Source organism: Hydra vulgaris, chromosome 08, assembly GCF_038396675.1.
Source record: "Hydra vulgaris chromosome 08, alternate assembly HydraT2T_AEP".
Taxonomy (NCBI): domain Eukaryota; kingdom Metazoa; phylum Cnidaria; class Hydrozoa; order Anthoathecata; family Hydridae; genus Hydra; species Hydra vulgaris.
The window spans coordinates 26,378,545-26,393,565 of NC_088927.1; the positions used below are offsets into that span (position 1 = coordinate 26,378,545).

General features: G+C 28.8%; 1 protein-coding gene across 1 annotated transcript in view; it reads left to right on the top strand.

Moving 5' to 3' along the window:
* Positions 1-4,356: 4,356 nt before the first annotated feature.
* The window catches only part of LOC105846222 (cingulin), a 40,131-nt gene continuing 29,466 nt past the window's right edge, over positions 4,357-15,021 (top strand). Inside the window, exon 1 of the mRNA XM_065803326.1 lies at positions 4,357-4,564. Coding sequence (XP_065659398.1) covers positions 4,431-4,564 — 134 coding nt within the window. The 5' untranslated portion in view covers positions 4,357-4,430. The remainder of the gene's footprint in view (positions 4,565-15,021) is intronic.

A 15,021-nucleotide genomic window follows, 5' to 3' on the forward strand; every position in this document is an offset into this window, starting at 1 on the left:
TAAGTTTGTTGACGTATTTTAAACTTAAAGGTGCCTAAGTCGACTGAGAATTCGTAAAACAGTTTGAAAATAAAAAAAATCTACTGGAAATGTGTGCCACGCCAAATGGTTTCTACAACTAAATTTCTTGTAAACTGTTTTTCATTAAACCATTAACATAGCACATAGTGCTATATTAATGGTTTAATGAAAAACAGTTATGAAGATATATCTCTTTGAATTTACAAGGATCAGCCATTCTGTGGTAAAAACCAATTTGAATAAGGAAATGATGTCTTTTTTTATTGCAAATGCGCAATCATGTCTGCGTCAACCAATTGATTCTATAGTCAATAAGTATGTTTATTCATTATATACTGAAATATAAAAATAATACCTTTTTCAAATAATTTATATAAAAATCCAATTGGTGTTACTGGTGTGTTCAGTTCATCTAACTTAAAAGCGTGTTATTTTCCTTAAACGTTGTTAATCAATCTTCTTGGAAAAGTCACTTTATAGAAGTTGCCAGAAAGGTAGATTAGCCGATGAGGTCCAATTGAATGGGCTGTTTGATCTTATGATCTGTTTAATCTCATATCTCCAGATATGACAACATGTAATTTTTTTTTTATGGTGATATGTTAAACAGAAAGTATCTTAGCAAAAAATAATCATTATTGACAATTTGAAGCAAGCAATAACAAATTTAATCAAACTCATGATATTATACAGATAAGACGAAAGAATAAATCCCATTCTAGCTCCTTGCGTTAAATAAAATGGATATGATTTGCAACCTAGGTAAGAGACAGAAACACTGCTTTCATGGTATAATGACATATGGTATTAACAATATACAGCGGTAATTTTTGATTATTGTATATTTTCTGAAAAAATGTGTCCCAGTAGCAGAATACTTTTTCAGCATCTATGAAACAGAGGAAGACAAGCGAGTTGTTATTGTAGCCTTTAATTGTTTCACTAATAACGAATTCAGCATGTGGGCAACTCTACCGTTACTTATGGGACACAGGGCACTCCCGAACGGGGGCTGTCCCCCCCCCCCCAAACCTGTTAAATATGCATTTGAGTTGGCGCATTTAGCATTTGAGTTTGCAATATTTGAAGTATATTTTGCAAATGTCAAATATCAAGACCCCCCTCCTTTTTTTTTTTTGGTTTTTCTAGTTGGCAAAAAGCATATACGACACCCATTCATGAGAGACCTTTTTGGGACGGCCCTGACGGAACATTTTGATTTTTGTACTGTCACATTTTTAGATATATATTTTTTGTTTTAAAAGATCAGATGTTTATATATGTATGAATTATCCCAAAATTATTTAGAAATTATAGTTGATTATATGCTGTCTTACTTACGGGACGCAAAAAACATTGCATTAAAACCTGTTATCTTCAATTGAATATTTCGAGCCAAATATTTAACCTACATAAACTTGCTTCTTAAATTAAATAAAGTAGTTATTATTCTGCGTAAAAATTATTCAAAAGATTATTTTAGCTATTTATTTATATATCTTAAATCAAATTAGTTATCGTTACTTATGGGGACAGAAATAAACGTAACTCATGGGACATAACTTATTAACAATTAAAACAAACAGGAGTTTAGCTATTTATGTTAAAGAAAATATCTATTTAGGCATTATTATATATAATAAGATAATATTAAATTTACTATTTGTTTTGCAGCATATACTTCATCACTCCGATTTTTGAATTGGTTGTAGTATTCTAAATATTAATAAATTGTAAAAATCTTGTCAAAAAATCAATCAACTTACGTGACAAAAGTTTAAAAATCAAGCTCGATATTATTTCTTTTCTATTTTTGTTTTGCTTTATTGATTTTTGGAGTTGCTGTTACAGACTCTGAGGACTATCGTTCTAATTGAATGCAATCATCAAAAAAAAATAAGTAAAGAAAAGTGGAAATTCCTTTTAATTTATTTGATTTGTGAAATATTTCTTGTAGATTTAATTCAATACTTCTCTGAAGAATACGTTCAGATAAAATTAAAGAAATTTGAAATTTTGAGCTAGTCTAAGAAACAACGTGATAAAAATCTTCAGTATTGAAGAGTAGTAACAGCTTTTCTGGTTAAATTATTATTGTTAATAACAGATTTTCTGGTCAAAACCTGATTAGAAGCATTTATTTTAACAGTTGTTCCTAAGCCACCTATAGGTCCTTTACTATTACTGTTCGCACTGTAGTTCCATTTTGTAACAATTCCATACTTTTTTTGAAGAGCTTAAGCAATATATCTGTTTTTAAATTGACTTGTAGGGCCATCTTTCCAAACTTCTAACTCAACAACTTCTTTTGGTAGACTTCGAATCAATTTACCAAGAATTACTTATGATGTTTCTTGATCATGAGTTATACAATCACTAACAACTGCATGACATTATTTGCAATGTAGTTTAGCAGGTAATTTTAAAACAACTGCGTTTTGCTTTGACGGGTTATTGGGTAACATTAGTTTTACTTTATTTACAGCCCTTGAAAGGGAAGAAGGTGTACTACGCTATTTGCTACATTTTTTATTTTACTATATTTAAAAATTGTTTGCTATAAGAAGAAGGCTTCTCGTAGCAAATAATTTCATTAGCAAGTTTTATAACATTGGTAAGGAAGGAGGCACAAACTTCCTTTCAAGTGCTCTTCCGTGGAGCTCTGTGATAAGACCGTAAGGACTTCTTGGGGCACCTAAAATAAATAAATTTAACAAACATATCGCGACAGAATTAATAATATATATTGTTAAATATAAAAACGTTTAAGTCAATTGCGTTTTTTAAGTTCATATATGATATAATAAATTCGTGGAAGTTAAGATACAAAAAAACTAATTCCTCTTATAATTCTACGCTTTTATCAAAATATAATTTAGTTAACATTTATATAGAGTATGACGTAAGACTTTTATTTGGAATTAAAAAAAAAACACACAAATAACATTATTATTCGAAATTAAAAAATGAGCGTGGAATTGCCCATATAAGGTTGAGCTGTTTTTTATAAAACCAAACTGAAGAGTTTTTATTTTATTTTAGGATAGATTAGTAAAATAAGATATTCTCTTAGTTTACAAATGTTGAAATGATGCTAATTCAACGGTAGTTATTTGGATCAACTAAAGACTTTTTATACAATTTAGCATAAGTGATGTTAACATCGATTTTTGGGTCTATCAATGATCAATAGAAAAGTTTAAGAACTTTCTGAATCATTCTGTTGGTGCTTCACAGCGCAGATTCTTTAAATATTTTGTTGAGATTACAAAAGCTGTTCAATTTTAGGCGAGTAATAGCCGTTTTTATATTTTCATCTGATATTATTATCTTGTCAAACTTGTACAATGTGGAACATTAAAATTTGTAGAGGTATGTGTGAGACTGCTTTAGTGTTTAAGCGATTTTCAAAACTGTTGGCAAATTCTTTTATGATTGACTCATTCTTTTGTTAAGATTATTTTGAGCTTTTTTAAAAGCATTTTTGAATCTCTAAATACTAGTTTTAAATTGACATTTAAAACTAGTATTTAAACGATCATTATATAATTGTAAAAAATCAGTGTTACTCCAGTGTTAGCTTGGAATGCTGCAATTGCCTATCATTCTATGTTCAAACAAAAAGTTATTTTTATGCAGAATTACTTTAAATTTAATTTTATTTGTCTTACTAATTAGTTATGACGTAATAAGGAGTTGTAAGTTTAAGAATTTTTTTTAATTGCAGATTAGTCTCCATAATCTGCAGTTTCGATATTTCCTGGGAATATGTCAAATATAGTTTTTAAATTGCTTGCACAAATGTATTTCATTAAATTACAGTCGCAATAAAATCTGCTTCATTATAATAATTATAGTATGAAGCTAATCATGAACACAAAGCGAAGTAGCTCAAATTGAATATTTAGTTAAACAAAGTTTCAGAAAACGATAGAAAGATTTGAAAATTTCAAAAAAAGTTGTTTTATAACTAAAAACTTATATCTCTTTTTTATAAATAGTACCATTAATAATTATTATTCAGCATTAGCATTATTAACGGTAATTTGTTATTAACGGAATTTTGTTTTTTTGTTTAACGAATATAGCCTTAAATGATTATTTAAATGCAATGCGCACTTTGAAAATTTTGATTTTATTTATAAGTAGGCAATTCCCTTATAACATTTAGGATCTCTTTATTTATAAATAGAATTCTTCCCTATATCATTCAGACTCTTCTCGAATTAATGTGTTTTTTAATAACGACAGAAATCGAAATCGCAGATCACTTTGAATAAATACTTAATAAGTTTTTATGTTGCAGGATTAACATTTTTGATAAAATTATTGAAGTCATTCAAATTGCTTTCGTCTATTCGTCTTGCGCATATTTTTAACGATGCAAATCAACAAAAGTTAACATCAAAATGACCGAAAATTCAAATGAAACACATTTAGTTACTGAAAATGAAAAAACAACTGAAAACTTTAAAGAATTACTAGATAATCTTCGTGTTGAGGTTACGACGAATTTAGATATTCACAGACAATTTATTTTTAGGTAATGTTTTGATTTGAATCTTTAAGTTTTTGAATTTAAGGTGGTATCTAGCCATTATTTCTATTTTTTTATATTTTACACAAAATAACTACCTTTTATGAATTACTAGCATAATAGATAAAAATCTAAAACGTATTGCAAAAATTTTTTTAATTTGAACCTAAAATTTAAATAAAAAACTTAAACGATCAAAAATGGCAGACTTAATAGTATAAAAAACTATTTTTAGAGATAAAACACTCATTTGATATGGTAATTGTAGATTAAGTTTAATTTTCATTTAATTTTATTTTAGGTTCAGGCACTAAAAATATTAATAATGAACATATCCTGAAAATTTGAAGCTAAAATAATGCTTTGTTATACTACTTTTCATGGTTTTCCTACTACTTTTTTTTAATTTTCTTTTTTTTTTCATTTTACACCAAAATAATGGCTGGATACCACCATAATAAAGGAAAACTTATTTGTTTTGTCCAATAACTGAATTTAGAAGTTCAAAAATGAGAAGATGTTAATTTAATTAAAATTAATTTAATTAATATTAATTTAGAAGTTTAAACAGAGAAAAACTTTTTGTCTGAATTTATTTACGATAATAATAGCTTTTACAGTAAAAACGGTAAATGCAGTGCCGTCTTAACGCATAGGCTAGGTAGGCTGCAGCCTAGGGCCCCCGATTTTTAGGGGCCCCCAAAATGTCTCTGGATTTTTTTTCAAATTTATATAAATAAAAAATTATATTTCTAAATTTTCTGAAGAAATCATAGTTTGGGGGCCCCTCGGGAATAATTTTTTTCTTGATAAGATTTTTTTAAATTATTTTTAGAAAAGTATCAGTTTTCAGTTTGGGGGCCCCCTAGGGAATTTTTTTTTTCTTGATAAGCAAAAATGCATGCATGCGTCCGAAAATCAATATAAATTTTCCGATAAGAAGTGTTAAATACAAGCACTTAAAATATCCTATTAGATTGAATTTGAAATTGCTGGGATCAACTTAAAACATCTGTTTTGAAAAAAAGTAATTTAACATGTCTAATCGGACTTATCAAAGTGGTGCTGCAAAGAGGAAAAAAGCCGCTAAAGCAAAAGAAGACATTTCAAAATATCTTCCTTTGACATCATTTCTTTTGGTACAAAAGTCAAAGCCTGTTGTGTCCGAAGATGTATTTCTTTGTCCAACTTCAAATTTCGTAAGCATTGATAGTGCTTTGTTGCCAAATGAAACTCTAGAAATTCAACAGGAACTGGAACCAGAACAGGAGCCAGAACCAGAGCAGGAGCCAGAACCAGAGCAAGAGTCAGAACCAGCACAGGTGCCAGAACCAGTACAGGAGCTAGAACCAGCACAGGAGCCAGAATCAAATCAAATTAAAACTTATCCAAACGCAACAACAAAAACTACTCAAGAAACTGACCCAGCATTGTGGCATCAGTTATCCCAAGAAGCTCAATCATTTTGGATTTCTAATGGCCCGTCCATGTGCCAGAACAATGATGGGAGCTTCAAAAATTCGGAAAGGTTGAGTTGTGGACAAAAAAGGTACTTATCAAAATCTTGCTTTAGACGTGAACTACACAATGGCGAATTTGTCAATCGTGAATGGCTATTATACTCACCTTCAACAGGTTCTGTTTTTTGCTTTGCTTGTACCTTATTCTCCAGCAAACACTCTAATTTTTCCACAACTGGATTTGATGACTGGAAAAATGCCTTAAAATGTATATCTGGACACGAGAATGGTTCTGAAAATCACAAAAATATGCTTACTTACTCCAGTCGGCAAAGAGAAAGTGGCCAGCTTGACTCTGTATTATTAAAACAGTTACATAACGAACAATTGTACTGGCAAAATGTGCTGAAAAGAATTGTTGCAGTTGTAAAGTTCTTGTCATCAAGAGGATTGCCATTTCGTGGAAACAATGAAACCATTGGTTCAGAGCAAAATGGTAATTATTTAGGAACTCTTGAGTTACTTAGCCAGTTTGACCCATTCCTACATGAACACATGAAAAAACATGGAAATTCTGGAAAAGGTAATACTTCATACCTCTCCGCCAATATCTGTGAGGAGTTTATATGCCTAATGGGAAATAAAGTTTTGAGCGAAATAATTTCTGAATTAAAAAACGCAAAATACTACTCAATCAGCGTTGACTCAACTCCAGACTTGTCACATGTAGATCAATTAACTTTTACAGTTCGATATGTTAAAGACTTGGCACCAGTTGAGCGTTTTTTGCAATTTGTTCCCATTCACGGGCATGGAGCTGAACATTTAGAAACAGTGGTTTTGAATTTTTTACAAGAAAATAAAATTTCAATATTTGACTGTCGTGGGCAGTCATACGATAATGCATCAAATATGGTAGGACAGTACTCAGGCCTACAAAAGAGGATTAAAGGCAAAAGTGAATCAGCATTGTTTATTCCTTGTGCTGGACATTCTTTAAATCTGGTTGGCAACAGTGCAGCTGGATGTTGTTTAGTCGCAATTATTTTTTTTGACTTTGTTCAATGCCTCTACAACTTTTTTTCTGCATCAACTCATCGTTGGCAAGTGCTTCTGTCTTTTGTCGGCAAAGGCAAAAAAATTGTCAAACAGCTTTCTGGAACTCGATGGTCAGCACGTGCAAATACTGTGACTTGTCTGCATGACAGTTATGATGAGATTAAAAAAGCACTTGAATTTTTGATCAAGGACATAAGTCAGTCAAAAGAAACTCAAAATGATGCTCAAAATCTTATCACGAAAATGAACACTTTTGAGATTGTTTTTCTGACAATTTTCTGGAATGATATTCTTTGTCATTTTAATGAAACATCGAAGATTTTACAGAAAGAAAATTTAAATCTGGATGTTGCAGTTCGGATTCTAAAGTCATTGTTGCATTTCATTAAAGATTTGAGGAGTCAATTTGAGAATTACCAGGAAAAAGCCAAAATCTTGCTTCCAAACACTGACTACAGAGATTCTTCAAAAAGAACAAAAAAAGAAGCCGACGTATGGCCTTCTTTGATGGTGAGGCTGAAGAATTGGAATTTCAGGGAAGTTATAAATTCAAAATTGAAACATACCTTCCTGTTATTGATTCACTAACATCAAATTTAGAAAAAAGAACATCAGCATATGAGAAGATCAATGACAATTTCGGATTTCTAGTAAACATTCAAACAATTGCCAATGTTGAACTAAAATACCATTGTTCAAACCTAGCACAAATTTATAAGAAGGACATAAATGAAAATGAACTTTTTTTTGAGTGCCAGCAATTTAAATATTACATGTCAAAAGATGAACATTCATTTACAGAATTTTACTCAACATTAAAAAGAGACCACTTGGAATCAACTTTTCCAAATATTAAAATTTCCCTTAGAATTTTTCTGTCAATGATGGTCTCAAATTGCACTGGCGAGCGATCATTTTCAAAACTAAAACTTATAAAAAATGAACTCCGCTCAACCATGCTGCAAGAAAGATTGAACTGTTTGTCGTTAATGTCAATTGAATCAGATGTTCTTTTAACCATTGATTTTGATGATATTATTAAAGAATTTTCAAGAAAAAAATCACGTAAACGTCACATGTAAATTTTATCATTGCTTTAATAAATGTTTCCTATTTTAGTATTTGATTTAATTTTTTTACTAAGGAAAAAGGGGGCCCCCAAATTAAGTCTAGCCTAGGGCCCCCGATGGCCTTAAGACGGCCCTGGGTAAATGCACGAAAAAAATCGATGTATCATACTGTGACTTACACTGTTTTACACTATTAGCGTTTTTGCTTTTTCACCGTTTTCAATCTTATTTTAGGTGGAAGATTCAACCCTAATTATTGTAACACAATACAGTAACACAATGTAAGTTACAATATGATGCATTGATGTTTTTCGTGCATTTACCGTTTTTAACTAAAAAGCTCAACTTTCGATAATAATTTGTGTAATAATGTTTTTACTACAAGTAATTTATAGTTTTTTAATTTATTTAGAACTCTAAAAAAGTTTCTTGTTATTATTGTTTTTTTGTCGTCTTTTGTTATTTCGGTATCGCATTTTTTTTTAAATAATTTTTAATATTCCGATTTGTGGCTAAAAAAGCAAACAGGATAAGTTTAGTTAAAAACTCAAACAGAAAATTTTAACATAAAAATAAATACAAAACAACTACAGTAAAAACTTTTTACTTTTTATTTTGATCAATAAAGGTTCAGATTTTCAAGCTTACAGGTTGGTCCCATAAAACATAAAAAAATATGTGGGCAATATAAGTCAAGGAAGGGTATGATGGGCAAACTTTAATTCAGTTTAAACGGAAGACTTAAGTGTTTTAGAAGAATGAAGATGTAAAGTATGAAAGAAGTTCAAAGGCAGACACTCCACAGTAACTCAAAAGTACTATAAAGAATACATTTTTAGCTGTGCCTCTCCGTATTATCAAAATAATGTAATTAATTTAATACATTAATGCAATTTAATTTAAAAATTAATGTAATTTAATTAAAATATTAAAAAAGCCATAAAAAAGATAACGTGGTCTTTTGGCATGTGGGTAATTACCCACACGTTACGTAACACTAACATGCTTTAGATTAAACAAATTTTACCCGTCGCCTGTTGTTTTAGTTTAAATTATTTTAACAGATGTTGTAGCCAGATGTTATAGCCAGATGTTGTAGTCAGATGTTGTAGCCAGATGTTGTAACCAGATGTTGAATGAACAAATTAATACTGTTATCCGCATAATACTAAGTATAAATAATAACACAATATGGCGGGCATAAATTAAATAAATTTCCAGTCTTTTTGTTGCTGAAAAACTTTAATTAAAAGATAAGTAAAACCATACTAAAATATCACTTTACATGTGTTTTTATGATTTTATTTCTAAATACTAAGCATTTAAGATTATTTTTTAGCAATTTTTTTTTTAACGCATATTTCAGTATTGAGGTAACATTGACAGGAATGCCCAAGTTATCCATGAGCCAAGAATCAATCCAAAATTAGCGTAAAGTCTTACATCAGATGAATTTTTCACAATTACACGAACAATTACACGATTACATGAAATGCAAACAAAACAAACCTAAAAGAGTTAACTTAAAAAAAAACGACTAAAAACCGAAACTTGCAGAAAGTTAAAATCCGCACCTAATGTTGCATAATACTGGTAAGAGCAAGACATCAGAACCTGAAGATGTAAAAAATCTCGTTGTTTCAGAAATTAAAACAAACACCAAAAAGTCTGTTAAAAAGAAATCAAACAAACAATTACAACGCTGCAAGGTTTCGTCGGAGCCAGATATTGAGTCAATGATGTGTTGTAGAGTTTAACAGTTTGACAATTCTCAGACACCATTGTTAAAAAAAAAATTAATCATAAATTAATGAAATTAATGTTGAAACTAATGAAATTAATGCATATAAACGTTAATTAATAATGAAATAATAAAAATTAATGAAATCGTAAAAAATTTTAATCAAAAATTAACATAAACTTTAAATTAAACTTTTTATCAGTTTACGTCATCAATATCGTTGATAAACATGTAAAAATATTTTCAATTCATTCAAATCATGAGAAAAAAATTTTTTCTAAAGATTTATCAATATTAGACTAAATTACCTTACTCTATAAGATTTTTAGAAAACAGCTTTATTGTTTAAAAATATAATTGAGCTAATACTCATTGATGTGATTATTTATTAAAAATACTTATTGAAAATATATATTGAAAATATTTATTGAAAATGCTTATTAAAAATATTTATTAAAAATATTTATTAAAAATATCAATAAAAATATAATTGAGCTAATACTCATTGATGTGATTATTTATTAAAAATACTTATTGAAAATATATATTGAAAATATTTATTGAAAATGCTTATTAAAAATATTTATTAAAAATATTTATTAAAAATATCTATAAAAATATTTATTAAAAATATTTATTAAAAATATTTATCAAAAATATTTATTGAAAATATTTATTGAAAATATTTATTGAAAATATTTATTAGAAATATTTATTAGAAATATTTATTAAAAATATTTATTAAAAATATTTATCAAAAATATTTATTGAACATATTTATTGAAAATATTTATTGAAAATATTTATTGAAAATATTTATTGAAAATATTTATTGAAAATATTTATTGAAAATATTTATTGAAAATATTTACTGAAAATACTTATTGAAAATATTTATTGAAAATATTTATTGAAAATGTTTTCAAACATTGTTGATAAAAAGAAAACCATTGTAAACCAATTTAAAAACGGTTCTTCTTTCTTTTAGATTACCGTAAAATCGCCTCAGTTCGGTCACCATGTAACTTCGGTCATTTAAGAAAAAAATAAAAAAAGCATGCAAAACTCAAACTTTACAAACATTTTTTTCTCAAATTATTTTTGTGATTAGTTCGTAAAGATGAATCTATAAAAAAAATGATAATGTTTATATGCAACCTGCTGAAATAATTCTTTGGCAAAACAATAATTTGAAATAATGCATACTATTAAAGTATAAAATTACGCAAATTATTAAAATAAACGATCAAATTTAATCTTAGTATTATTAAGAATCACTAAATTAATCATATTTACAAAAAAATAATTATCAATTTTTGAAAATTAACTACTTTTTTTATAAAAATAAGTGAAATTTTAAAATACTCTAACTTCGGACATTCACGGATAAACAACGAAGGAGACAATTAGCAGTAATATTGTGAAATGTTGATAAGTGTTGCGAATGTAAAATTTACCGGTAATTTTACCTGTAAAATTACCAGTGAATTTTGACATTTTTATAATGGATACACACTATGATATTTTATTTGAATAAAAAATTTGTTCATATTTTCAAAATTAACTGACGGTTCTTTGAGTCCAAAAAAATATCAAGCTTGTGACATTTTTTTTGGAGATAAAATTACAGCTCAACGATAGTTATAGATGCGTTGCGAATCCTGTGACGATTGGTTGTGTGGATCTTGCTGTTCTACTATGGTGCAAGAATTTCTAATAAACATACCAAGCTAATTTAAAGCAAAGTAGTGTTTTTTAGTTAATTGAAAAAACCAATTTAAATTAATTGAAATATATATTTATAATTTTATTAACCAGTAACGTAGCAAATGTGATAATGGCTATAGTAATAAAATAGTTGACTAATTACAATAAAAATTAAAAATACTACTACTTATATTTAAATAGGCTTTTTTTTATGTGCTCCTTCTTGTTTTCTTTGGTGACCCAAAATACTTTTTGTGAGCCCGGGGCGATGCCCTCCTTAGTTACAGGTGCCACCTGAAATTATATCATAATTTTACAATAAAACAGCATTTAAAAATTAGTTTTCATTATTTGTGACGTTAAGCTTGTGATAAGATATTAGTATTTATATAGCGGCCGAACTTATTAGATGGTATTGAAAGCTCGGTCAAAGTAGATGTTTTCATTTTAAATTAAATATTGAGTACTAGTTTTTATTTTTCATTTTTTTATTTTTACAATATCAATTATCAATATAATTTCCTGTATGTTTCAGGAAAAAAATTTGAAAATTTTTTATCTATGCGTGATAAATAAATGTTCAAAGCTTAAGTGACCAAACTTAAGCGATTTTATGGTATACAATTTTAATTTTAAATCTTTTTTTAAATAAATTTTTTAAATAAAAAGCTTTCTAAGCTTTTTCGCGCAGCACTTAAAGTGCTTGCTTCAAAACCGAAAGGTCAACGGGTTAATGCCAGTTCCAGCTATATTTGCGAGATTGGTAAAGAAGAAGGCGTGAGTTTTCGAGATATATTCTCTTCCCCAATGTTCTGTGAAAAGACCGTAAAGAATTTTAAGAGCACCCTAATAATTAGACCGTAAAATTTGGGACAGTGGTGTTTACTTGGAACAAAATGAGTAGTTTTAGTTTTTTAGGTTGGCATTACTTCATTTATCATATTTCACAGCTGGTTCATGCTCGAGATTTACAAACATTATTCTGAGATAATAGAGTTGGATGAAAGTTTAATAGCTGCGTTTTTATTTTTGTTTAGTTTTTCTTTTTAGTTTAGTTTAGTTTTTTAGTTACTTGGAACATATTTGAAGTGTCCAAAATTAAGTTTATTCTCTATTAAATGTTTGTTTTGTCATTTTTCAAATAGTACACAAAAGGTACTTTCATTTGTTTTAGCTTCATTCTAAAAAAGAAAATGGGTCGTAAATATAAACGAAAACGTGGAATTCGTTCATATGCTAATTACATTGATAAATTTAAAATTTATTGAAACATGAATGTAATCAATCTAAAAGACTATAAATTCCATTACATTCTAATTCAACTATTTAATAAACACTAATTTCCATTAAATGTATTAAATGTTATTATATTATTGTTTTTTTTTTCAATAAATATTCACCAAAAATGGTTCTTTCCATTGTATTTTGAGTTATTTTTTGACATTCATAGTTTTTTTAAAACACCCTGATTGAACCAAGTAAACCCATAGAAGACACAGTGTTATAAAACAAGTTCTACCCTTAAATTTCTGATCCGGAGAAATCCTTTTTGCACAAACATGCAAAATGACAGCTCATTTTGCTTTTTTACAGTAGTAAAAATCTCCAATTTACGTTTATGTAATAATAAATGTAAAAAGGAAACAAAATGATATATTTTTGAAGCTACACATGTATTAAACAAAAAAATTCACCAAAAAATGTGTTTCTTTTACATGGAACAAATGACTTTTCTCAAGCAATGTTTACTATTTACATTTACTTACATTTTGCAACACCACATACGACGCTCTGAAGCTTTAATTATTTGTAGGTAGTTTAAAGCAGGTTTGCATCTAAAACAGCCAGACTCTTCCGCATTGAATTTTCAAAAAGTAACAATAAATGGGATTGCTGCATAGCATGAATATTTCTCAGCAATTGATTAAAAAATATCAATATATTGTATAGCAGCTTGGATTCATTTTCTACAAAATGTCCACCATGGTAAGGCTGTTGCTTTATGTGTAATGCATCAGTTCAAAAAGTTGAGTAAAAACTTGAAGTAGTGCAGCAAACAGTTGATTATAAAAACTCCAATTAGGAGATGCTATTCTATGGGAGGAAGGAACATTAAAACCAAAATGTCTCTAGGTAGTTCAAATATTGGAAAATGAACAACATTTTTGTAGTAAAAAGCTTTTCTTATATTTAATCCAACTGACTTGAAGAGTGAGACATTTTTTCCATAGATTTAACAGTTCTCAATTTCTTTTGATTTACAAGTTCCTTTAAATTAGATTCACACCAGGTGCAGGAATGTGCAGTTGAGTGTGCTTGAAACCCACAAATAATGTATGTAAGTTTTAGTTTACAGGACATTAAAAATTCCTGGTCCCTCAATATAATCAACTCAAATACTTGTGAAACGTTTGTATAATTTTCTTGTTGCTCAGAGACAGCAATAATGAGTTGTCGTTTGACACCAGTGTCTATAAAAACATTGCTTGTATAATTGAGTTTTGCTCGAGGAATGCTAGGTTCGTGATTTAATACAATAATTCAAAGACTAACATTCAGGAACCCATCTGCTCCGTCAGTTCCAACCTTAACAATGTGACTTTTTAACGTACTTCTTATGGATATAATTTCATTTTTCGGCTCACGGAAGTCCTTGCAATGTATGAAAGTCCTCACACATCCAGTGTGATCTTGAATTGGTGAACTTGTGAAATGATGTGTAAGTTGCTTGCTAAAACTATCAAATTTTATGACGCAATATTTCTTAATAATCTGTGATGAAGGTTGACTGATTGATAGTAGCTGCTATACTCTTGATGCCAGTGTTTGAAAGCCCTGTGTTAAACATGAGCAAAGTCTTTTAAACTTATTGATTGAAGAAAAAATTTGCCTAGCTGATGAAATTATTCTAGCCAATTTTGTCTTTATACCCTCCAGGGGGACGCTGGCTACGTCCTTGATACCAGGAAACATAAACGTATTTCTTATCTTACTCGCTCTCATGAATTTGACAGTTGCCATGGAGTGATTAACCTCTTCGATTATTCGAACATAACGATAGACAGTTTTTTTGGTCTCAAATTTAACGAACACAAAGTTATTGATCTGGATATTTCTATCCAGAACAAACACATCGTCTACATCAAAATCTTTTTCTGATGAATCGATATCAACAAGGGCTTCGTCAGAAACGTAAACATTTTCCATTTCATCATCAAAGCGATGCCGTTCATATACAGTTTTAAGATTTTTAAAGAAATTTCCAACATTTTTTTTATTGAAACTTGTGGCCCGCGAGAGACTGGTAGCTTCTGGTGTCCTTATCGAAAGCTGAAGTTGCCATTTAAAAAATCCCCTTAATCAATCTTTGAATGCAAGTTTCTTCTCTGTCGAGTTGTCTGGTATTTTTATCAATGGCAATTGCGT